The 26,866-nt window shown below is 41.5% G+C and overlaps 1 protein-coding gene across 3 annotated transcripts in view; it reads left to right on the plus strand.

Annotated features, from left to right (window-relative positions):
* The window catches only part of LOC128771841 (bromo adjacent homology domain-containing 1 protein), a 38,414-nt gene extending 12,588 nt beyond the window's left edge, over window positions 1–25,826 (plus strand). The window contains exons 1-7 of one of the 3 annotated variants that reach the window (XM_053887640.1): window positions 1,648–2,245; window positions 14,314–16,017; window positions 16,509–16,849; window positions 17,811–17,970; window positions 18,059–18,138; window positions 19,916–20,007; window positions 20,551–25,825. In XM_053887640.1, coding sequence (XP_053743615.1) covers window positions 14,334–16,017; window positions 16,509–16,849; window positions 17,811–17,970; window positions 18,059–18,138; window positions 19,916–20,007; window positions 20,551–20,740 — 2,547 coding nt within the window. In that variant the 5' untranslated portion in view covers window positions 1,648–2,245; window positions 14,314–14,333 and the 3' untranslated portion in view covers window positions 20,741–25,825. Of the gene's footprint in view, window positions 1–1,647; window positions 2,246–12,978; window positions 13,523–14,313; window positions 16,018–16,508; window positions 16,850–17,810; window positions 17,971–18,058; window positions 18,139–19,915; window positions 20,008–20,550 lie in introns of those variants that run through there. The other 2 variants (XM_053887642.1, XM_053887641.1) reach the window with 2 other exon arrangements.
* Window positions 25,827–26,866: the final 1,040 nt, after the last annotated feature.

The following is a 26,866-nucleotide window of genomic DNA, read 5'->3' on the forward strand; positions in this document are numbered from 1 at the left end:
ACCAATCTTAGACTCCAACTTTTCCCTGAACCTAGCTTTTAGCTAGGATTTTGAAACAGGGTGTCCAAAGCTCCGCCCCCTAGCCATTACCCCGCCTCCCAGCCTATTCCTTTCTGACACGCCATGCCTTTGACATGGTCATAACACCTTGCTAAAAAAGTTTAAAAAACAGAAGCTGTAAACATCTATTTGTATCAGGCTTTGTGCTAAAAGAAATGCCAGAATACTCCTCCGATTATAAAGCTGTGAGTTAGTTTTGTAAACGATTGTTTAAAGTGTGGAACTTATCTGCGGTTTCATCCTGTCATCAGCGTCAGACACGCCGTCAATAACAGCACGCTTCCATGCCGCAAGTGTCGCGACTCGTGAGATGTGGATAACCACAAAATTACCGAGATTTACCCAGTAATCTAATCTGTTGCCCACGATGGCCAAGCTACAGCGGCAAAGGGGTTGCGATACGGCGAAATTACCTGGCGGAAACAACCTTTCCATGGAAAGGTTGTGATGACATTATGAGTAGGGCATTATATAGGCACTAATAATCTGACTACTAAAACAAAAAAAAGAAATTTAGGGTGCCCTGCTGAGAATACATGGCGTCCATTCTGTCATATCTTGTAGTTCAGGATGCCAACCCAGCTAAAATTATGCGTACAGAGAATATATTGTTTATTATATGTAGCAATGAATATTTGTCTTCTACTTTACCTCCTCTTATTTGCAATTCTAGTTCTTTTTAGTTCCGTATTCATATATCTTTGTCCAAAATGATGGCTTATGACTGCATGAAGGAAGGTGGGTGATCTAAATTTACAATGAAACCTGACTGAAGACATAATCAGGCATGTGCACAGGCTTTTTTGAGGGGGCAGGTGTTCAAGCCAGAAAAAAGGAGGCACCTGCTGTGAAGATCATTAATAACACTCTAATTCTTATTGTTCTTGTAAAGAGAGAGTGAGTGAAAAGTGAGAGTATTTTTTACCCCTTTAGGGGGGGAATTTAGGGGGAAAAAGTGCTCTGGCAAAAAGAGCACTTTTCTCATGTGTGGAAACGGGGACTGGTGCTTGAGCACCTCTGCTCTACCTGCACAGAATGTAGGACTGGAACCTTGCCCCGAACAAGCACATATTTTATTTGTACATAAAAGATTTATTGAGATTCATGCGAAAGCAATTTCAAACTGAACACACATTGAGTTCATTCCGTCACTTCCACCCCTAACATTCCCACAAACAACCTCATAAAGTGACTCAGCCAACTGCATCTGAGCTGACTGCAAGTCATGAAAATGTGTCAACTCTCCTTAGTTTTCAGTCATATATTTAAATACTTTGTTTCTGTCGCTGCATCATGTTTTCATTATCTTCTTTTGAATCATATTAAGAAGTAGCTATCTTACTTTTTTATTGTAATCGCAGTTCTCCACTGTAGGAGAACCATAGGAGACTTTCAGAAATCCGTCGTATCTTATAGGTGGATTTTGAAATGACAAAAAATAAAATAAAACAGTTGCTTGACCCTTAAACAACTGAATGAATGAATGAAGAGATTTCGATCTCCTGAATGCCTTTTTGTGTTACAGTCGGCTTTGTTTCTTTGGTTGAATGTGGTTCTGTTTTTCTAAGGTTAGAAAATGTATGATTGAGGATGAGATTAATGTGTCGGACTAACTTGTCATTTTAATGCCTCATGAACTGGTGATGGATTTGTTAGATGTTTATGCTTTCTATGTGATATCATTTTATTTAGAACAAGTCGGTAGTTCCAAAATAAATTGGACTGAAATGGAGTTTAGAATTCCTTCCACCTTCTCATGACGTGTTACAGTCTGTTGTGGTTTTCAACGACAAATGACAGGGTGTGTGTGAGTGCGTGAGGGGGGTGTTAACATCCATCGCCCATGATGCATCGCTGTTACAACAGACCAAGTTCGGCTCACATGTAGTTTCTGGCTCTGTGGGTCCGTCATTTGAGGGACGCTGGTGTTAAACCGGGCTGGTTCAGATTAACTTTGTCTGCAAATCGGTGGAAGCCCAACCAGGAAGCGCACACACACGCGCGCGCACACAACACACACACGCGCACACACATCGCAAGCAGCGCCACCGACCGTCCTCCACTCCTCCCCAGCTCTCCCAGTTACGGAGCTCTGCCATCGCACCAGTCCGACTTCCCCCCTCGCTTCCCCCCGAACCTTCGCTCGACGCCTCCCGGCTGCCAGGAGGAAGTGTGTCGGCGAACCGTAAGTTACCAGCTCGATTGTTTTGTTGCGTTTTTGGCCCTGAATGTTTGAAGTTGTGGCGACTGCCCAGTCGTTCAGAGAGGAGCGCAGAAGCCGTTTTTCGCTGCTTCGTGCACCGATCCAGCACCGGCTGCTGCTCCTCCGCCCGGACTGGGATCGCATCGGCTGACTAGTCGCTATTGACGGATCCGTTTAGAGAATGTGATCAGGAGGGGTGACTGCCCTTTATTTCGCTCGGTGTGTGTGTGTGTGTTCGGGTAGCCCCCTCCCCTCCCCGGCTCATATTTAGCTTCTTCAGATGGGCAGCGACGTCAGGCTTCTCTCTATCATCCGCTAATGTGTTCGGATCCCGGTTCATACGTGAAGACGCCGAACTTACTGTCGCACATTCTTGCGCTGTGTGATCTGCGATCGACCTCGACGTGCCTTCTTGTCTGTCTATCTTTCCGTCCGCTGCAGTGACATGGAAACTGTAAAATAAGAGGTTCCTAAATCGGATCCCTGTGGGTTGCCTTCGCGAGCTGCTTATTTATTTTTGATGCGTGTTCAATATAGGTGTGTTGTGCTGACTGTGTGTGGCTCTTCCTGAAAGTTAGACAAATGAAGTGTGCAGGTGTAACGTGGTCGAAGTGCATGTTTACTTTTGGACCTTAAAACCTTCAAAATTCCTCATCACAACAGAGGCAGTTTCTGACTCTGAATTGAAGGCATACATTTTCATCTAATGCGCTTATATTTTCCTCATTTTAAAATATGGCTGAACCAATCTGTTGTGTTCGTCTCTGGGGTGTAATTCATTCGCAAAAGAAAAAAGTTTGCCCACAGCGTGATTTACTATACAGAGACTAAGTCATTTTGCAAAACCGCAAGATTTATATTGAACCTACAAACAGCAAAGCACATTAAAGTGTTAGTGAGCACGTTATTTACGTTCTTAGATACAACATGAAGATGAAGATGCATTTAAAGCGATAAACTAAAATGGAAAAATAGTATGAGCTTAATCACAATATTAAATACAATATACAACTGATAAACATAGAAATACTATGACTAAAAAATATACACCTCAAACACCAATCGTGACAGATGTGTTCTCTCACTTTTTTCACTGTAAATGAAAAATCTAAACGTATCAGACACACATCCTCGTCGGAGGAAGTGCCTGAATTTGAATTCTAATCCCCCCCTTTTAGTACACAGGTCTGAGTCTCACTCATTTTCTGAAACCTTATTATCTGCCTTCCTTCGACACTTCTTGCTGTATACTGACCACTGCTGCAACAAAACCTGTAGTACATGTTACAAGGACGATGTACATGTCGTGATGCTGGTGGCTAAAATGCTAGGTCAAAGCAGCAACTGTTAAAATGAGCAGGTGGCCTTAACAATGCTAACTAGCAAGGCCCGCTAACTACACCCACTTGCTCCTTTGGATGGAGCAACTAAAATGCTGAATGTTAAAATGATAGATGTTAAATAACTTGAATTTGTATCCTTTAATTAGTTAAATGACGCCTAATGATTTTGGTAAATAATAAGTGCAGGAGTTACAACGTGCCGAAGGTTTCCAGTTAACATACACAAATAGAAACGTACATGTCCGATAAAAACATGAAGAAAGATTACATCAGCTCTTACTGGAACCTTTCTATTTGCACAAAAAAATGCCTGTTTTATAGGTTCTGTAACTAACCCACCTGACCCGAGTTTGAAGCTTTGCAGATTTCCCATTCGACTTTGTGTTTGCGCAAAGGATCTGGTGGGTTTCAATAAAAAGTCTGGGAATATTTTTGGTTATCAAAGGCAACAAATGTGGTCTGAGCAACAATTATTAGAGTCGGAAAATCGAGTGGGTCATCTGTTTCTGCTTGAGTGTGTTCTGTGTTTGTTGGCAAAGTGGTTTTACACGCGCAACATTTTTATTTCATTCATGAAGCCCCATCACCTCGCCAGAGCGGTGCCACCCAGGAAGCCGGGGGTTTTATCGTCGTCCATTAGTTTGTCAGTGGGGACAAATAAAAAGCTGGATACTTGTTGTTGCTATGATTGTGTCTGTTAAACTTCCTTCTGTTCTGAGAGTTTTTTTTTTGCTTGAATTTTGCTGAGCTGATTCTCTAACCAGTCTGTTATCTAATATATCAGCATCATTTTGGGATTTTGTAGCAGCATTTTTTAATATTTGTAGTGAAGATTTGAGTATTAGACGTCAGTTAGGTTGCACAGACCTGGATGCTACCCCAACTATAATATCATTGAGAATTTTAGATTTTCAATATTGTCCTTAAATGTGCACAAATATAGGCTTCATATTAATATGAATGATTCATACAATATAATGAACATTTATAAAAAATAATTCTGAAGGCATGGTGTCTTTTATTTGGATGAGGTGGTGCGCTGTGACCGTGGAAACCCTGAAGAATTACTTGCCATTTGTAAACTCCAAACCTGGCGAATGTATTTCAATAAAACCTTCTGGGTTGCTTGGAAAGGACCTAACAAGTGAGGGGATTTGATTTCACTGACTTTTTTTGTTGTTTCTGTATGTTTCTGTACTCATTTTGGTCTCGGCCTTGGACTTGCTCTCGTCTATTCAAGTCTTGTCACAGTAGAAGTCCAAAAGTGGCATATCCATGTTGAGTCTACGACGATCGAGCTCCCGGCCACTTCATCTATCGTTGTCTTATCAGGGTTGGGTTGCAGGTGAAAAGATTAGCGCTGTCCTCAGGTCGAACCCACTGAAAACAACTGCATGCGAGAAAATTCACGCCTCATGAAAGCGTGTTTACACAGTGGTGCCGTAGATCAGCTCCCTGGGCACAAATTGGTGTTCAATTTGGTGATCGAAGCATTTTCATCATGTTTTATGAGATCTTTAAGAGAAGAACTCACTCCTTTAATTCTATCCACTTTAGCACTCTCTTAAGAGTTAAGCTGCGTTGTGATAGACACACAGGTGAGCATGGTTTGTCCACCAGAGAGCAGTTTTTCCAGTCCTCTGTGATTTCCATCGCACACTTATGCCCTCTTTTCCATCAGCATTTAGTTTCTGAACATCTAGCAAATGTCACAACAGCTGGTTATTTATGCAGTGTTCTGACATTCACTGTTCATGTATAAGAGGTGCAGGTGAATAGATCAAACACTGCTGCTCTAGCGTTTTCATCTGTGCCATTGACATCGCGCCAGCGGTGAAAGTTGCCTCTCAGGACTGCATTTTCAGAAGTTTGGAAAACACTATAGGATCACAGGATTTCTGTCACCGTCTTAAAAAAAGCTGCTTATTATCACGCCGCTTGGGGGCGACCACATGTGATGTGCTGTATTGTATGCCTCTCTTGTAAAGATAGAATCTTCAATTGCTTGGCAATAGGGATGCACAATAAATCCTATTTTTTCCAAGTTTACTTTGCAACAAAATTTGGAGGCTGCATGAGTGAATTTAAAATCCGCTCTAAAGCTTCATATTAAACATGACGAAATAGTCTAAAGTCTAAAGACAGTGAGTGCTGGGTGGGAGAAAATTATTATAATTTGCAGTTCACTAGTAGTGTTCTAGTCAAGACCACACCAACCGAGACCAAGACATTATCAATCTGATCCATAAATGAGCTGCAATGGATGCAGGCACACATTGGTTAACCAATCCGGTGTCAGCTGAAACAAGCAGCACCAGTCTGACAATTGTGAGTCTTCAGACACCTTATCAGGGTTTGGCTATCTTCCTCCGGAACAAAAACCGGCAGCCACTGTGGACCTCTTGTGGATCAGGGTTCTTGAGATATTCCTCAGAGGTCTCAAGAATCCTTCCTTTATCAATTATGACCGTTTCTTTGTTGGTAGTGACTGGTTTTGAATTGAAATCCAAAGTCCGCCCAGTTCAAGTCCGAGACGAGACCGATTAAAAATACATTTCCAACCGAGACCCTAAAAACAACGGTCTTCACACCAAGACCAATCTCGAGTACTACAACACTACTCACTAGATCACCAAACCATGCACTGCTATTACTAAGCATTATTCGCCACGTTTGTAGGAAGCAAATTCACACGCTAAATGGTTACTCTGGAGCGATATGTCCAGGGAAATATTGGGGTATATTAGAATTGTATACAGTCCTGCAATCTTGATTCCATGAGTGCACTGTGTAATAGCATATTCATATTAATATTCATTATATTCACTCATTATTTTTATTTAAATTTAATTATTCATTTTAATTTCAATTATTATTTTAGCTTTTATTGGCCGTACTAAGTAAAGTAATTCAAATACAGGTGTTTTCCCCTGACATCATGAATAATTGTGAATAATAAGCGTGATTACAATACTGATCAAAGTAAACATGATTATAATTTGGGTCATACTCACGCTGTCCTGCTTGCCAACTTCTGAATAACAGTCTCCCTGGAGTGCAACTAATGTTTCTCTTTTGTTTCTCTCGGTAAGTCACGTTCTACTAATGCAAAATAAAATTAATTTAAAATTGTGTTAATTCTATCAATGTGTTGTACATATGCTTTTGGGAACAAGTAGACTTCTTGCTCACTTGTTGGGTAGGATGGTAAGGGAACGCTAATAATTATTACAATAATTCAAGAAAAATGTATTAAACTAGATGCAAAGTAAAAAGAAATGCGTGAACACTAAAAGCTGAAACAAACTTAAGACAGTAAGTCGGAATTTGACCCACAAAAATTGCTGTCATATTTGATAAATCAGGATGTGGGGAATACATTAATTCTCTCCTTCTAGAACTCACTAAATGTGTTTGCGTAGTACACACACACCTAAAGTCAAACCGGTTTTGACCATGTTATCGCCAAATAAAAGTGAAAAAACTCACACATGATTAAAACGCTCAGCATACCGTTTTTACAACTACCTTGACCAATGACTAAATGATAGTTGACGTCAAAGAAACACTGTAGTGAATCACCTGAAACTCGAATGAAGGATTCATCTGTTTATAATCACACCTAACTTTTCTGTAATGTCTGGTTCCAAAGAATGAGAATCATTGTCTCCTTTATATGGTGGTTAGTGTTTAAGTGTTAGATTCTAATGGTTGAGTGGTTGTCGGTCCACTGCGTGTTTGGCTCAGCGGTTTGCAGTCGGAGTGGGGGAGTGTGTTTGTGCTCCATCCAGGCAGAAATTGTTACACATCATTCCTGTGAAGGAGTTTTATCGTAAAAAAAGGTCTGGGGCGCCGTGTGTTTGTGGATGGGACTGGAGCTGATGACCTGTTTTCTAACCAATTAGAGGTGGAGCAAAGGGCCATTCATCTTACTGTAGATGTGAAATTGCTTCCTGAGGAACACCAGGCCTAACTGTGTTTAAAGAGCCAAATTGCCGTTTGGTCAGCATGCTGCTGCACGAGATAATATCTTGTAGGTTATACTTCCTCACTTCTCCCCTCCTACATTACTCTTCTCGGCAGTGACCCACAGCTGCTGAAAAATCGTCTGGCTGGTTTAAAATAAACATTATTAAAGCTTACTATCAAAGTTGGAGCTTGTGGTTTTGAACCCTGTAAACGATTGGGGATGATATAAGCCACATGTGTCAAAGTGGAGGCCCGAGAGGCCACTTCAGGCCCGCAACTATAAAATACTAATCAATCCAGGGCGGTTGGACCGCTCGGTGTTTTTGCTTCTGCAGCCTCCTGCATACGTCGACACGGTTTTCTTACCTCAGCTCTGTTGATATAGAACATTTGACTCCGTTTAGAGGAGGGAAAACTTGTTTATATGAATCATGTTTGACAGATCAGCAGTGAATCACTTTCTGTAACATTTTGTTTAACAGTATCATATAACATCTGAAAGTCAAATGAAGCTTGAAAGAAATATTTTATGGTGACTGACACATTTGTGAAACACTCAGATTGGCACCCGTAAACCTACCTTATGTTCAGCAGAACAAACCAGTGAGACGAGTAACAAAATTACCAAAATACTAACAAGGCTGAGAAAGGAAGTGTCGCGAAAGGAGATTTTTCTGATGGAGCATTCAGCGATGGTTGATCAGAGGATAATCGGAGGAACTGAATTTTTTCTTCATGCTGGTTGCGCACATACTCCATGTATTTTGACTGAGACGACTCATGACACGACATTAGATAGACGACTGGTTCTTCCAAATGAAACAGTTGAAAAAATGATGTCATAGTCATTTTCTGATCCCCACCTTAGCAACTTCCTAAAGGAAAATAAAACAATCATTTACTGTTATATAGTGTTGTGTCGAGTGAACTATCGGTGACCGAGTATGAACAAGATAATAATCAGGTTTTTATAATAATGAATTACTAGCTAATATGCTGCTAATACACACAATAATAAGTACTTTACTTATATTATTAAATGTCACCCAATCTTAACAGTAGCTAAATAAGATTTATTTTACTGCAACAGCAGATGTTAATCTTATTGGAAACATTAAGAATCGCTGTGAACACACAAATGGTCTCCTGAAAGCATCACAGATGAGCCTGGAGAATTGAGAAATGAAAGTGAAATATTTGGTGCAAACTTTTATTCTCAAACAAACAAACAATCAAACAAGAGTCAAAAGCTCACGGCATCTCGATTCATCCTTGTAGCTGCTCAGTCTGTTAGCACTTTCTGCTAATTATGGCGAAGCTACAAACGCCTCGAAGCACTTCAACACACATGTCCATATTTCTCTGTTTTTCTTCGCTGACTTTACTGTTATAGTGGTTAGTATTCAGCCTATCATTCTGTATGGGTTTTTATTTTCAATTAAAATGCCAGGGCTGCAGTTAATGCCAGACTACAGCCTCCAGCCTTGTCGCTAAAAGGTGTTATGTTAGCATGGCGTCGCAGCTGGAGGAGGAAAACTGACCATCACCAATAAAGCATACTTGATTTTAGTGTTAAATATATCACCGTTTTCACTTCAGGGTTAAAGTTTTCGTAACCTGCCTGATGTCATTGAAGCATTGAGGTGAAGAACTTGCTGTGGAGCAGACTCAACGTACATCACAGGTTTTTCTCAGGACCTTTTGTATATCTTGTTCCATGGCGGTGCATAGAGTTTATACATTATTATTGTTTTCACATGATGGACAGGTGCACTTGTGATGTTGTTCGTTCTGACTGGTCTCTTATTTCACATCTCTCTGTTCTGTCTCAAGAGGTTAAAGTGAGATTGTCAAGATGAAAGTGCCCTTTGAGGCTTTGGAAATTTTCAAGCATTCTCAGTGTAGACAAAAGTTAAAGGTGAAGTGTGCTGCTTAGATCACGCATGCTAACTATAGCTTGAGAGCCAGCCAGCTTTGCCTTTTTGAAAAACTTGCATAAAACTCTATATAAGCTCAGACGTCAGCCAGTCTGCATTTCAAAGCCATAAAGAAGTCGTGAGATTCATACTGAAGTTTGTGCTTTCCAGTTACCTCGGATGTGGGAAGTGCGAATTATGTATTGAAGTAGGAATACAAGATAACCGTGTCCACGAAAACGCGTGACCTGATTCAAGCAACCTACTGGCTCCATTTGCTACTCGAAAAACCACCAGATGGAGAGGAAACACAATTTTGCAGAATGTGTTTCATGTGTTTCATTTGGCCTAATTGATTCAACACTTTAACTTTGTGTTTATGTTCGCTGAGTCTGCGACTTTCCAACTCAGAAGTCCTACATCAGGTGATGTAACTGGAGGGCATAACTTGGAATTTTTCTGAATTCCGAGTGCAAGTGGAATGTTCTCGTTGTCCCAGTCCTGGGCTTCCAACAGTATCAACCACGTTTCATATGCTCTATGTCTCTCAGTCTTGGCTGTGAAACACCCAATAGATGTGCTGTAACCAAATAAAAAATCACTGGAGGAAAAGAATGTTCACAGAGAAGAGAGACATTGCCATCTTTTTTTGCACAGACTGAAGCACAGGCGAGGGAAGTTGTCACCAAAAGAGACTTCTGTCTCTCCTCCAGTTTGACGTGGTCTTGTTGTAGTCGTGTGAATAGTGGCTTTGCTGAAACTGACTTGCCTGCCACAACAACTCATTGAGATGTGAGCAGGTGTGAGGTGGTTGTCACGTTTGCCTAGCTGGTATTGTAGTTCTTCAAACAATTTTGTGGGTTACATTGTGCCACTACGAAGTCGAGTAGGCCTGCAGTAGTCAAAAAAGATTTAACAACTCTCAAACAAAACACATTAACTCTTGCTGTAAATATCCCACAGTGGCTGTTGCTGTAACATCCTGTGCAGAATCAAACCCATGCAATGCCAGTGTTTCCCCACTAGATGGCCAAGCTGCGTGACCTCCCTTTTTACGATGCCCTGTTAGATAGCAAAATGTGAGTATTTAGTAATGAGCACATTACTAACCCCTTCTTGACAATCATGTTGCCTCCGACACGATTTGACATTTCAAAGTCCCAGAACTACTTGATCCGAAAACTTCGAACCTCATCTGAAAGACCTGGGGCTTTGTGTGCACTTCTGCATAAGGACCACAAAACAGCAGATTCAAGTGTAGCCCCATTTCCTGGTCGAACTTCAGAGTACAGTTATTGTGAGTTACAGTTGAGACATCACCCCTCGTAGGATTTCCCAGTCGGAGTTGGCAGAATACCCACCACTCCGATTACGCAATCCAAGATGGCGTCCCCGAACAAGTTTTTAGTCAATGAAATAGGTCAAACACAATCCACAAATTTGTTTCCTCATCATGCTGTGTTTGTAGTTGCTAACACAGACCATATTTCAACGGCCATAAAATTGAAATGGCATGGCCATATTTTACTGGCTCACTAGTCGAAATGGTTTTGTCCGTTCTCAGTTTTGGAATTCGTCCGTTGTCTCCTGGCATCATTTTGACTATCAGGGGAGTTACTCACAGCTTGCCTACACTACACAAGTCCAGTCACACCACGTTAAACCCAACATGTTTAGAAAGATCTTCCACTGCCCTTGTGGGAATTTTTGGCTGTTTGCTGTCGAGTATTTCCATGCTACAGAATCATCCGCCGCAAACATCAGGTCTTTTTTTCAGCCGTTCTCGCGCAAAAAAAAACCTTTCAAGCTTTTGATTTGCGAAGAGAGAAGGATATTTTCCAGGATGTTCCCAGAAAATTGATCCAGCTGCTTTTGACATAACTGCAAATGTCAAGCCACTGTTATGCTTATTTTGGTTGCTGGTTAAAAAAACCCCACATTATTTGTGGATCTATCCAACGTTGCTAGAAACACATCGGTCTGTGCCGTCATCAGTGTCAGTTCATTCTCTTCGGCTTAATCACATATGTGTCCACATCATTAGATCGCTGATAGCGTGTGAATTGTCCTCATCTGTCTCATTGATGACTGCAGCAGAACATTACTGTGAATGCGTGAAACAAGGTGCTGCATTTTATACTGGGACCTGAGTGAGGGGCTGTCCAACCTAGTTCTCATCAATGTTTAGTCAGGGAATTCTGCATATTGGCTCATTGAAAGCAAATAACTAAAATATTTAAAAGAATTTCAGGGGAGGAACTTGAATTCAAATAATAATATAATATATTATAATATAATATAATATAATAAAATACAATACAATACAATATAATATAATATAGTATAATATAATAGAAAAAATACTGTCAGCAAAATATAGAATTCAAATAATGAAAGTTACAAATCATTACAAGTGTGACTTTTTGAAACACAAAGCAGTGGGACTTTTCTATATTGACAGTTCATGACTTCATGAAGGCCAGATAAAATTCAGTTAGTGGACCATACGTGGCCTGTATGCTACAAATCAGTTTGGTCTTGAGTGCAGTATGATGCTTAATACTATGGTGGCGCTTAAGAGTACATGACAATCGAAGAAACACAATTACACTTACAGAAGCGCAACCACGAAACAGGTTCTCAATGACTAAAACCTCTGCAATATTTCGAAATTCTGATGACTGTCGTGGAACATAGACGTTCTGAATGTCACTGAAGTCATGGTCAGTGTTTTTAACTTAAGTGATTCCTTTTTGTATATGCGCTATTGGTCAGACTTTAGATTAGGGAACATATATTACCTAAATAAACTACTTATTTGTATGTGTATCAGCAGCATGTTAGCCTGTAATTAATCATTTATAAAGTTCTTATTAGTATAATGTTGTCACTGACTTTGTGCCTTTTACCCAGGATTGGTCACCAATAGTTCACTCAAATAAAAAGCATCATAATTACAGTTTATTGACCATAATAAGCACGTAATTAGCTTATTAATGGCTATTATACGTTCACCAATGTGTTATTATGATCTATTGTAATAATCATGAATATCAAGTCTTCCCTATTGATTATCTGCAACGTACATTGCTTTAATCACAACATGAACACAATTAAAATACAAAAAAAATTAATAAGCTAACACAAATAAAAATATTCCTGTTTTCATTGAAGTCAAAAAATGAAACATAAGATTTAAACATGAGAGAAGTAAGCAGGTATTGCACTGTATTTGTTCAAAATAAAGACTACGAATAGATATTTCAGCGATTAGATTGTTCTAGATCGCTTTCACTTTCACAGCAGCTGGTGGTTTTCAGGGTGGATTTCTGAATAAGGTTTAAATTATGAAGACAGTTTATTGTCATGCTGACAGATTTTGCGCTTTTTCAATGACAGCTTGTGACATTTTCTTTTCAGACTCCACAATTGTCCTTAATAAGCTGTTGTTTGCATGCTGCGCGCTCACTGGTTGATAAGCGGCGCTGGCTCCACAACAAACACAAGCCCGTAATAAAACATGGATTAGAAGCAGTGATATGATAACGGCTGCTCACCATGTGATCGTAGAAACATAATCTGAGTGAAGTGACGTTCTGCTGAATTACTAATCATTATCTTGCAAATGTCATGTTTAAATCTGAATTGAAGGCTTGAAGGGGTCTTTGTTTTGCTAGCTGATGTGTCTTTTGAGCAGATCTCCTCGGCAAAAAGTCACTTTCATTTATCGCATTGGTTGTTTCTAGGTACTTTTTTATGCTTCACGCCAGCTGCTGATGGTCCACTATACGGACATCGCCTGCTGATCTCAGCCTTGGCTTTGTGATCGCAGAAGATAAAAGCTATTCTGAGATGTAAAGGATGTTAAGAGTTGTGTATGTCCTTTAACATTCTTGCAGAGATAAAAGGAGTCCTGGAGTTAATACAAATGTACTTGACTGAGCTTTTTCGGGTTGAGGACAATAGAAAGTGTTATGTAGTTCAAGATAAATGAAGAGACAAGGGTCGTAATGGAATAACAAAGAGGCATGGTATGAAAAAGAAATAAGCAGGGGAAGAAAAAAACAAGTGCCAATGGGAGACAGCAACAGTTGTTTTATACAGAAGATGGGGAAAGTTCAAGATTTGAATTCAGAGTTGTAAAGATAGAATGGTGTGTTTAACGGACTTTACAAATAGTGCGTAGTCAATCCTTTTGACTTAACCGTGAGTCTGCACAAAGAAATAGGAAGTTATTTTGCTTGTGAGTTCATTAAGGTGTTGCTAGATGGGTAAAACATTTTGGCGTTAATGTGTGAACTTTCCACACTTCCACTTTTGTCGAGCAGATATGAACTGTAGTTGGATTCTTTTCTGTATGTCCGTCGTTCCTTTCGCATGCTGAGTCATAGACTCCTCGCATGCAGTGCTGAAGCATTGAGAGTCTTTTAGTTGCTTGTAATGTGTCATAAAGCTGAACCAGGAAGTGAACAAGATCGTACTGTTTTTTATTCTCAGCAGGGCCGCATGTCTGTGTGTGTGTGTGCGTTCATGAGGGTTCTGAGTGAGTCTTGCTTGTGATAGCTTCAGGATGGAGTTAGCTTCAGACTCGTGGGGGTTACACGACCTAGTCATTTTTCAATCCATATTTGGGCTTATTTGTTATGTCCGGCACAGGCTTGCATATCTTATTTGTCGCTGACTGACACTTTTATTTTTACAAAGTGTATTTGCATCTAGCTTCTGAGGCTCCGCACCCGTTGGCACTACCCTTCCTTGTACACGAAACACTATGATGCCAGTTGGGGAAACTCAGAGTTCATTTTTGTTCTCTTATCCATAGGCTCTGTGAAGAAGCATGTGATGACTCACGCAAAGCAGAAAGGTTCCCCCAGGCAGAGCCACATAGCTGCCGAGTGGTGGGACGGCTCCCCTCTCGGGCCACATGCTGGCACGATGGGTGGTGGTGTGGCGGAGCGATTGTTGAGGTTTGGAAGGACCAAGAAGATCAGCGTAGTCAAACAAGGGAGAAGGAAAGCCGAGAAGATGAGCCACAAGAGAGCGCAGGAGCGTGACCTGAAGGTCCCTGGTATCAAGAAGCGGGACAGGAAGCTGTATCCTCTGCGAGGGCGTGCTGGGGGCTCAGAGGGAGGCGGTCTCAGCTGCCACGTCCTCCTCACGAGGCTGGAAAGCACCAAGGAATTGAAAAGTACCCAACAAAAAGAAGTGAATTTGCTCAACCACAAATCCAAGAAAGTTAAAAGCAGCCCTCAAGTTGAGGCAACTTCACCCAAAAACAAATTGAAATTCACCCCCCCAGTAAAAGGGGCGAGTGTCCTTGATCTACAACCACGCAAGCGACGGCTTGCCTCCCTGAATGCTGAGGCAGTGAACAGTCTGCTGCTTGACAGAGCGACTGACCTTCAGCCAGCTGCCAAGCAGGCCAAAAAACAGGAAGAACTATTGAATGCTGGTGTTTCTTCAGACGCAGATCCAACTAGAACTGGCAACTCGGGAGGTCAAAAGACCAACAGAGGAAACACCAATAAGGGTCCCGGCACGCAGAAACAGGAGCAGTGCCAAAGCTCAAAGCAGGCCAAGAAGACCAAAGCATGCCGAGTGGAGGAAACACAGGCGGCAAGTCTTAAAATCTTGGATGCCCCTGCCCCGAGAAGACTGGCAGGTCTTAATGCTGCTGCCTTGCTGAAATTAACCAGCACGTCTGCTACGAGTAAGCAACGTGTGAAGCCTACAGCTACAGTCACAGCAGAATGTAAGTCCAGAGTGAAACACAAAGAGCGATCGCAGAAGCGGAACGGCAAAGGCGACTCCCCTCTGCACACTGGCTGCACGGTCTGCAAGAAAAAGGCCGACTTTGAAGACAAGGTGGAGTGGGAGATTGGCAACTGCACTCACAGGCTCACCAAGCCAGGCTACCAGTCGCGCAGCGTGCTGGGCTATCCCTTAAAACAAGTGAAGGAAGAGCAGCTGGAGACAGAGCTGAGCCCATACTACTGCTGTCCACCAGAGGGCTCAGTGGAATACTGCCATCGCTTGGCCTTTTTTCTCGGCCAGCAGACTTACGGAGAGTCAAATGATCCGGCGCTTAACTCGGCCATGACTCCCGTGAAACGCGAGTGCCTCGTCACATCACCGTCCCTGACACATTCCCACCCGCACACGGCCCTGACCCTCAGTCCCCACCCATGCCTCTGTACAGCCGAGCACTGCTTCTCCAGCTACTACGTGCACATCGCCCACCCGACACACACTGGAACAACGTCAGCTAGTCTGGCTTCGCAACCTCTGAACTTTGCCCCACCCAACATGTGCCCGAACAGGATGACTGACTCCAAGCTGCTAGGTCCGAGGATGTCCCACCCTTCAGGGCTCCCTCATCCTGCGTACTGCAACTCTGTCGGGTCTCCCTGTTACAATGAAGCGTGCAGCATCAGTGGGTACACCTACAGGACAATGCCTCCCGTCAACAGCAGGGGGTGCTCTTTTAGCACAGGATGCACTGGATGTACACACGGCATCAAAACAGGTAAGTCCTCACTCAGAAATTGAGGATTAGTTATAGTATATTTCCAAGGTTAAATCCTCCTGGGACTCTGAGGCAGGGCACTGCATGGAGAGGCATGGGATTCCTTGATGAAGTTGTTCCCACAACAAGCTAGCAATGACCTCTACAACCCGCAATACATTTTGGACACTTCTCTGTAATTCACTTTACAAGACAGTACTTAAATTCTTCACATGACTGCCTTGCCTGACTCCTTCCTTCTGTTTTCATCTCAGCTTTCGGGTTGTTCACAGTTAGATGTTGATTTAGATTTTCCCTGATAAACGGATCAAATGCTGTGTTCCTCTGCAACAATTGTATTTATACATAGCTGTACAGCTGACTCAGATTAACATGGGAAATCCACACAGGAATTGTGCCAGTTCAAAGTTGTATTGTTTTCATAGAATATCTTGACCTAAATCTTCGATTTTGAATTTGTAGTATGTTTGTTATTGCTCTCCTTCTTCCAGAGGGTTACTCTTCCCCTCAGGGCGACCACAGCTCCTCACTCCTCGTCTCCAGCTGCCCTCTCTCCACCGTGCCGACCTCCACCCAAACCAACTCCCACCTGCTGACCCCTGTGTCAGGGCGGGACCAGCCTCAGGCCCGGTTAAAACTGGCCACAGAATGTCCACAGAGCACCAAACCTTCTAACGGCTCCCTGTCCAGCGGTCGCACACGGCTGTCCCAGAAACAGCCCGCGAATGTGCCAAGCCTCAGCAGCACCAAACAAAAGAAAGTCAGCCGCAGACGGGCCACCAATGGCTGGAGGCCCGTCGGAGTTCCCACAGAGAAGGAGGTTTTCATTGCGGTAGGTTTGTTTGGACGTTTCTCATTGCATATGCAAATTAGTGGATTTGACTGACCTTTGTGAGGTCATTTGTGACCAAATATGTATAAATAACTACACTACTTTTCCAATTTGCATTTGAAACAATTTACTATCTACAGTATCTCAGCTGTCTTCCATATTTTACTTTTTCTTCCTTTCCCGTTTCTTTTCTTATCAAATGTTTAAAGATTGAATATTCCACATTTTCACAGAATTCAAAGTGTATCTAGTATCACATTATTATTATTTTTTAAATTAAAAATACATTTTTTACTTTAAGTATGTACAAGTGTAACCTGTTAAATATCTATGTTTTCTATTAAGGAATCTGTTTAAATATATTTTCTTGTTTAATATTTCTTTTTATTTGTCTTTTTTGTTTGAGTTTTTTCTCCCAATAATAAATGTCTCTCTATATATATTATTTTTGGTATAATTTTACATATTGCTTTTACAATATTGACTTTAAAAATGCCACTTTTTATTATTATGCCCTTATTGTTTATGTATAATCATACATGTTCATGTAATAATTAAACCACAAACTGTGCCTTCATTTTGTTTTACCATAGCTCCTCTTTTCATTAAAAATGGTATTCAAAATATATTCCTTTGAAAAAAAATTGCCCTCGAATACTTATTGGACTCTAACCTTGTTAACCTTGAGGTACAACATACTTCGTAATTTGTGCTTGTTTTTAAGAGTTTGAAAATAAAACAGACTTTCTGGTAATCCAATGAATTTCTTTTGATAAATCACAAACCTCTTTTATTTCTTGTATTTGCTGTTTAATTTATCTTGTTTTTTGATAGTGTTTATGGAAAAAAGAAACTATAATATTAGTATGTTTTTACTGTGACGCCACAAGAGGACACTATGTAACATATTTTGCTTTGTGACCTTCCCATTCTAAATCTTGTTCGTGTTGACATGTCTCAGGGAGAGGACGAGTCAGCCTTGCGGCAGTGTTACGAAGGAGTGGAGAGGGACGGTGAAGTGATCCGAGTTAGAGACACGGTTCTGCTGCGATCTGGCCCCAGGAAGAAGTCCCTCCCTTATGTCGCCAAGATTTCGGCTCTATGGGAAGACCCCAAAACTGGTGAGGTGGAGCCGAATATCGAAAGGCATTGTTTATTATCTGCACGTGTGGAAGGACACGGAGGATCAATGTTGTGTACATGCCACAGGAGAGCTGATGATGAGCCTCTTCTGGTACTACCGACCTGAACACACACAGGGAGGCCGAGATCCCAGCACACACTGTCAGGTGAGAGAGTCAAACCTGGTCAGATAACATGCTTCTATGACGATCTAGGTGGAGGATGCTGACTTGCTGTGGCAACCCTTGATGGGAAATGCTGAAAGAACTAAAATATGCTCAAATGCTATGTATTTTTCCCTGTATTCTGTGTATATTCTGTATTTTTATTTTTATTTTTATTTTTATTTTAAGTGTCACCAAACTGTCAGGATTTACAAAGCACAACAAGGCTACTTATCAAAAATAAGGAATAATAAATTTATAATTAAAAATTTTGCTCAAACCTGCCGTTTTATTAGTCACAAAATAACCAGTATTGAACCTCTAAAAAGAGTTAAGCATCAATGAAACTTCAGTAGCATCACATGACTATTCCAATATGTAGCTGCTGCACCTAAACTGTTAGATATTTCAGTCAATTGCCATGCAGTAAGGGTGTATCAGCCTTTTTTTAATAATAGCATATGGCTTTATTTTTAATTACATGTTGTGAGACATGTGACATTGTGATCTAATTGAGGGCCTCAAACCAACACCCACCAGGTTCCAAATATAAACGGAGCGGCCGGCGAAGTCTCATTACTGAAAGTGCAATATCTGCTTTCTATTAAAGCAGCAGTGAGCTCATCAAAACGGCTTTAGAAGCGATAAGGATGCGAGCTGTGTTGTGTAATTGTTAATATCACATCCCACCTACAACTGTGCAGTAATCCGTCAGGATCATTCGCTGGAAAATCACCCACCACTGAGATATATAGAGGATTTAACAGCGAGTCCCAGCAGACTGTCACAGATGGTAAATAAATACTGTCCTCATTTAAAAGCAGATACACTGAGGGCTTTTATTAACTGCGTCTTTGGCTGCGGCGTCATGGAAACGATGACGCATGCTTATCGTGGATCAGTCCATGAGCCAACTGTATGAAGCTCTACGATGAGTTCCTGCTGCATGACAGCGCTCTGGTCGCTGCATCAATGAGTGACAGCTCTGTTCATGTCTGTTGTCATGTCATGTCTGTTCATGTCTATGCAAAGGGACACACTTTGAAAGCACCAGTTTGCCTCGGAGTTCGACTTCCGTCATTCAGCTTAATCCTGCTTTTTTAATCGGCAACTCAATTACAGGTGTTTTGCTCCCTAAATCTCCTCGGCAACATCAGGGTCTTCTCACCTCTCCTGCTGGAACTCACCGAAACACCGTGACAGACCTATTTAGCCTTGCGCCGCCGCAATAATGAGCTTCAATAATGAAAACACAACACGCCTTTGTTAGCAGCTAATGAAAACATCGTGATTATATTCTCCCTAAATCCTACAAGCAGGTCCCGAGCCAGCTTTGTGTTGGGCTGTTGAATGTGGGAGTGCTCACTCTCTCCCTCTCCCTCTAGCGCTCCAGCTTTGCTGCTCTATAAGAAGAATCCAGCGCAAGTTTTGGTTGCGGTGTCGACACTAGTGTTGTGATAAAGCAGCCACATCATTATCTCTCTTTGCGCAGCCTTGAGACTGTTGAATAGTGGGAAGCCTCTCGGTTAAAACCGCCATGTCACAGGCGATGGTATCTGCGCCGCTTGAGTCCAACATGGACAGAATGGGACTTTAGAAACCTACTCATGTTACGGGTGGTGATGGAAGGCTGCAGCACGTGCTGAGTGGAGCACACAGGCGCATTACTCATGAGCAATTTGGTTTGCTCAGCACTAGCAGTCACAGAAAGTGGTGTTTCTATTTCAGGCGGCGTGATGGCAAACAAATGCAGAATGTGATTGTTCTGTTGCTGTTTCAGAATGAGATTTTCGCCTCTCGACATCAGGACGAGAACAGCGTGGCCTGCATAGAGGACAGGTGCTACGTCCTCCCTTTAGCCCAGTACTGTAGGTGAGTACACTGGAATCTAGCTCAAGCCATGGAGCCTAGATTTTAGTTTCAGCTTCACATGAGATGTGTTCTTCAGCTGAAGGAGTCAAATGTCATGTTTCCTTGTGAACTTGTGAACTATTTTTTTCCATTCTTTGAATATCAATATCAATACAATATGCAAGATACATAATACAGAGCTTTATTGATTGTTCACATTTATGAGTATTGGTCTGCCTATGTTTGCCTATGGACTCTTCACCTCACGGTCACGAAAACCATTCTTGCACTTGCCTTGTTCAAATAAAAGCAGCATGTGGGCTGCACAATCCACCCCTGGATATAATGTAGCGAGGATTTTGTATTAATAGTTTTTTTTTAATATTCTTAGTCTTCTCATGTTTCTGGTACTTTACTATCCCATATACGATGAAACTCTTTTGTATTTCTCTAGTCAGGATCATCAGGTACTGTCTTGTTTGCGTACTCCATTCTTCAATTGCTTTCTTCTACTTTAACTAGGAAATGAAATCATTAAAACTTGGCTTGTGTTTATGCGTGTAGATATTGTGCCTTGGTGAAGCGCCATGCCGAAGGCGCCCCACCTGGCGGTGCCAGAATGGTGCCCTGCTGCTCTGACTTCGCCCCCCCCTCCCACCGCTGCGTGCCCACAGACGTCGACCCGGAGCTGGTGTATCTATGCCGGCATGTCTACGACTTCCGCTACGGACGCATCCTGAAGAACCTGCAGTAGAAGAGGAGTCCGCCGCCGAAATCAATCATCGCACGGCTCCTCGTCCTGCATGGACCGAGCTGAAGAAGCAACCACCCCCCGACGTGAGGGGGGCGAGGTTACGGGGGGCGGGAGGGGTGTGTTTGCAGACAGATGAAGCAAAAAGTGTTTGTGACAAATGATGAAGCACAGATCCCTTTAGTTGACTGAGGAAGGTTTACAATGGCGCCGACATTTCCTGGTTTGGATTAGGAAGTGAGATTTCATTCATCAGCTTCCACCACACTCAGAGGTTACGCGAGAGCCAAGCTTGTGTGCCTCCCCAACCCTCCGTACCTGCCAGGAACACTGAACACCAGGCTCAACTAGGCCGCTGTCAGTGTCCCCTCCGGCGTCTTAGCGCCAGAGTCATGTTTGTTCCATTTGTAAGCCAGTGGCTCGGGGATGGTCCGGTGCGGAGGTGCTGCCGGGAACACAAGCCTGCGCTGTCAGCTCATTGTTAACGCCGCTCAAGCAGCCGGGCTGAAGGAGCAGCTAATGGAGAGTGTCGTCTTATTCCTCCTGATTTCAGCTTAACTCCGCCAAGTGTGCGAGGGAAAGAGCGAGTGGGAGAGTGAGTGTTGTCACTATGGATCACCGTGGACGTGTGCGATGCTTTTTGAGGAGGCTTTTAGGCAATCAAACCAAACAAGCAGCTTTAGAGGAAGCCGAGCTCTCTCTCTCTCTTTCACTCTCTCTCTCTCTCCGTCCGTCCTCTCTCCTCGGTGCGCCGACACTGACGGAGATGTTTTCATCTCGCGCGGCGCTCTGCACAATCTAAATGACTGAACATGAAAGAGGTTTGTCAGACAGATCTTTTCTCACCACTTGAGAGCAGGGTTTATTTAGTTCTCTGGCCAGGACCCAAAAATGGCTTTTCAATGATCTGCCTGTTGGAATCCTACCTTCCTCCGCGTGAGGCAGCGTCCACACGACCAGGTTTTCTTGCTTGAATGAGACAAACTGTCGGTGTGGTTTTCTGCCGTCTTGAGCCGTCCACTCATCACCTCTGACTGACTAAAGTTATGCTAACACTTCACGCGCTACTCACCCACCTAAAAAAAAGTAGGTCAATCTGCCGGAGGTGGGTTGAAATACATGAGACCTTTCAAATTTTTCCTGCACCCTGCACACTCTGATTAAAAACAAAACTACTAATGAATTGTGCTGACGTAGTCGCCACAGAAGCTACGGCCCTTTTCTCTAGTTCTAGTATAGTTACAGTTCGGTAGGAGGAACTTTGTTCTTTCTCTCATTCTACGTCATCGAATTGATTTACGAGCCCTATGTTATGTAAAGTGTGTTATGGACAAAAAGTTGTTGAAGCTTCAGAATCTAAAAAGTGACTTATACTAATGTGGCATTTTGTAATTGAAATCATCCTATGAAATACTTATTTATCCTTATTTAAGTTGTTTATAGCTAATAAAATCTATTTATTGTTTTATTCTTCTCTTCAATTCTGAATCTTCAAATTCTTAGAAGATTTGGCTCTAAAATTCGAGTCAACCTTTTCATTATCTCCTTTTCAGGAAAGATTTAAATAAGATGTGCTACCAGGAAGTGGTGGAGATATGCAGTTGTTTTTTCTCTATATTGGTGCCAACAATTATCCACAGCCATATCGTAACTGAATTTATTTATCTGTTTTTAGTGATTTATTGTCCTTACACCCCCAAAATACGAGGCTTGTGTGCAGTGATGCTTGTTCAAAATTAAAAAATAAAAAATCTCAGTCAAGGATTCTTTTATTTATTATAACCATATAGTGTAGTTCTATTAAATTCACTTCAAATTGTCATAGTGGGGAGAATAAAAGCAGTCCCTTCTAAAATAGTACAACCATCTAACAGTGCATTCTACTCTCTGCTGACCCCTGTGGCGAGTCCATTGAACTGTAAAGTTCTTCAGTCATCTCCGAAACGCAAACCAAAGGGCATCACAGGATCCATCACTTGCTACTGTTCCATTCTTATATTGCACTAATTCATTCCTTGAAAGCAACGGTAGACTTTCCTTGCTTGAATAACTCTGGCTGTGTTAGTGAAGGACGTGCTTATTCAGCCCCAAAATCATGTTCACACTTCCTTGGAAAACGAATATATAAATGTGTGGTATGTGTGTAGCACATTGTTGTTGATGGTGCTAAGGAAAGGTGAGGACAAGAGTAGCCCCATGTTAGATGCAGCGTGTGAGTGGTGAGGCTACAGTTGTGGAGTATTTAACCTGAAGCCATCCAAGACTCGGATCAAGCCTGATTCTAATCGTCCTATTTCTATGATTGCCCAGATTCTTCAAAGAGGTAATATATATATAAATATAAAGCTATATTCTCCTACTTTACGATTGCTCCTTATTAAGAATATTTTGTTATGTCAATTTCCTAAAGTGGCATATGCAATATTTTTTTAGAATATTTTTTAGAAGTGGAACAAATCCTGAAAAACTTATTTCCCAGTTTGAAATTTGACCAAATGAAAGAATCACAGAATGATGTCATCACGAGTCGTCTATTGAGGTGTATATATATATATATATATATATATATATATATATATATATATCTTGAGTTTACTCTAGGAGGCGCTCTTTTTGGAAAGAAAAAAAAATGCTGATGCGCAGTGTGTTGGTATATTTTGCGAGAGCTGTGGTGATTTTATTTAAGATGCATATTTAAGGAAAATACAAGATATATTGAGATTTGAATTTTAACTTATTTGAAAGTGTTGATTTGATGAACTTCTTCCTGTTTATGTTTGTGCTGCAGGATAGAGCTTATTTTGTCAAGTGATGAGATAGGTAGGACGAAGTGTTTGGCAAATGTTCAGGATCACTGGGAAATTATTTGCCATTTTTTCAAATGGAACATTTGGTCGGTTCAGACCAAAAAGGTCACGGTTTGACTCGGGGTTAAGGCAACTCTGGGTTTGGAGTGAACCTGTTGAGAGCCTTTTTCTCCTTGTGCTTCTGTAGGGTAAATCATGCTTTGGCCTTGAACAACCGTTACAACAAAACCTCACCTTGTTTTTGAAATGTGAGCGCCACCTACTTAGCTCTAAGGATGAGGACACTGTTTCATGACGCCTCATTCTCCCATCACTAGGAAACTTTGGCACGTTTTTGTGAGATGCTTTGTACGAAAATCACCCTCAAAGAGACATGGTCTGTTTACACTCTCATTTCCATCATAAACTGTCCCAGATATGTTTTCTGGCTCACAACCTGTTTAAGATTTTGTCCCCTTTCTGTAAGTGTGTTCGACACCCATTGCCCTCAGTGTCAGTGGTGTGAGTGGTAGACACAATTTGAAAAAAGTGGCTACTAAATGCTAATTTTTTCATTTCCAACATTAACTTCCTGACCTGTCGTGCAACTCAGATCGGGACTGTTTCCCAGCCACTCATACACCCATATTATGGCCTTTGTTTTGGGCACCAGAAGCTGTATTTGGTGGTCTTAAATCATTTGGTCAGTTGGTTGATAGATATTTTAATGGCTTCTTAAATCATTTGATGAAAACTGACCGCATCACAAAGTCAGTTCAACAGGTTGTTAGTGTGGATTCAGGTTCCGTATTTCAGAAGCACCTTTGGCCATCTTACTGGTCAAAGATTCAAGGTGTTCTGCACGATGACAGCACGTCGAAGCGACCAATGTTTCAGAGAGTGGTCCTTAACTTTTTGCCAAACCTGTAATTGGTGGTAGAAAATGTTTAGAGCTTGTATTATTCAGGTGGGAATCATGAGAGGAGACAGAAACAATTCATCAGATTGGGGTCTCCAAGGCGACACGCAGGGAAACATCTCTGAATTAAGCGAATTCAAATGTTGAATTATTCAAATCAGTTTTATCATGATGGAGCTCCGATATCCCCAGATCTGCTGGCTTTTCTTCCAGATGTGTGTCGATGTTGTGAGGAGAGCTGTCGAGAGCCCCTGCTGGCTGTCCATCCTAATAGATGAGAGTCAGGAGGACGTGGCCTTGAGTGCTCTTCCCCCTCGTGCTGGCCAGCCTTGAATCAAAGCATGGACTAGATTGTATGTTCTTATTTATGTGACTTCATTTCATAGCAGCTTTGCATGCACTTAGTGGCAGAACCACCATGACTCTCAGGCCGGGCCAGCACTCAGGAGAGGACGGCGTTGATCACTCCACAAGGTCAAACCCATGAGATTCAGCTTCCTGTGGTCTGTAGATGCTTAATGTTGACATATATTTTGATATATTTGGAGACAGCGGGGAATAAAGCTAGTTATTTTTTGGAGTAGAGAAGCAATGTGTGTATGATATTGTCACTTTGTCATGCTCTCTGAAATGATCTTGATTTTTTTTTTTGAAGGCTTATATAACATACCTACTGATCTATTGTTTATGGAAAGAATATTTATAAATTTGAAGTTCTTTGTGAGAAAACCTGTGTGTGTGTGTTTGATTGACCGAACTTGCTGTCGGATCAGTACATAATTTGGAAGCACATATTGAAATAATAACTCTTATAAATGTGAATTTGAAATACATGTATCAGTAATTATAATTATTAATGAGGTCAAACAGAAATGAATAAATATAGATAATAAAATGGTCTGGTTATTCGATTTTTGTATAATTTCATTTTAAATAAATATACACATAAATAAAAAGGAACCAAAAAATGGAAAAGTAGTGGAAAATAATTGAATAAATATCCCACCTAATGGGTAAAATGAAAATATATAAATATACATAAATATAAAATGTGTAAATTATGTTAATGTATTGAAATGTGTACAATACATTAAATTAAAAAATTGCTCACAGAAGGGAAAGTCACTCCTCTGCATACCAGCATTGTTGCATTTAGGGTTACATGACTGCTTGGAAAACCTACAGGATAAATAAACATTAGCTCTGAAAATAAAAAATAAGAAATAAGTGCCTTGTAAAAAAAAAATAATTTTAGAGAAACAGAAAATTGTTAAAAGAAAAAAAAAGGCCAATGACCGATCCCAAATACAAAACTGGTAAATTAAATTAACATAATGAAAGGGATAAAGGTGATTTATCAGCACAAAATCAAATTATAAACATGTAACCACGGCATGAAAACAATGTATTTTTTAAATTAAAATATCTTAAATATATTTGTTTTTATTTTTTTTTACGTTTTGCACGTTTCACTCTCCCAATCACCGACAGAAGAAATGTCCTAACTTTGCCATTTTGTCTTTTTTATGCTCAAATATAAGTTTGTAAAAATCGCTTCTATATTCTCTGTGGAATTCTAAATCCCCACACGCGCCACAGGGGGTCGCTGGTGAGGCAAATTTGAGGTCAGTCCCTCAGTGACGTCCACCATTACTGGCAGCACTGAGAGCATGTTCATCTGTTCATTCTAATACCGACAGGTGTAAACACTCTGTGTCCTCTCATCTCCTCTGTCAGCAGACCGATTATCTGTCGTTGGCCTTCATCCCTGTTCAGACCTCGTGGTATTAGGAACGACACGCGAGCTCGCGCACACGCACGCACGCAAACTTGGCACGAGAACAGCCGCCGGAGCGGAGCAGCAGAGCTGAGAGAGGTTTCTCATGGTAACGTGGCAACACACGCTGACCCCGGTCACAGACCGCCTCTCCGCTGTGAGACCTGGAAGATCAGCCACAACACCGGGGTTGAGAAGCCACCAGTGGCTACACTTCTTCATGGGATCAAGGTGATGTGACGGACTTGAGCCAGGGGCTCCATCACACTGCACACTGCATATGCGTCCGCGTAGTTTTTGTTTTTCATGCACGACAATGCAAGAGGAACCTCAAGATAAATATATTTTTTCTTTGTTTGTTTTCGTGTTTTTTAGAGAGCAATCTGTAAATTCGTCATCGAAGTCCATCACAGAAAAGAACAAAACAAAAATGAACAATCGAAGGGTTAAAAATAGCTTACTGTATTTAAGTCTATAGAACATTAATGAAGACTGAAGTACTGGAACAGTTTTCCAATATTACTCAGGCATGGCCGGAAATATCTTCATATCTGCGGAGCAAAGCACTTTCTTAACAAAAAAAAAAAAAAATCCAATCACTTAAATGCAAACTAGACAGGAAGCCAGATTTAACCAGAGTCGGTGAC

This window comes from Synchiropus splendidus, chromosome 15 (assembly GCF_027744825.2).
Source record: "Synchiropus splendidus isolate RoL2022-P1 chromosome 15, RoL_Sspl_1.0, whole genome shotgun sequence".
Classification (NCBI taxonomy): Eukaryota; Metazoa; Chordata; class Actinopteri; order Syngnathiformes; family Callionymidae; genus Synchiropus; species Synchiropus splendidus.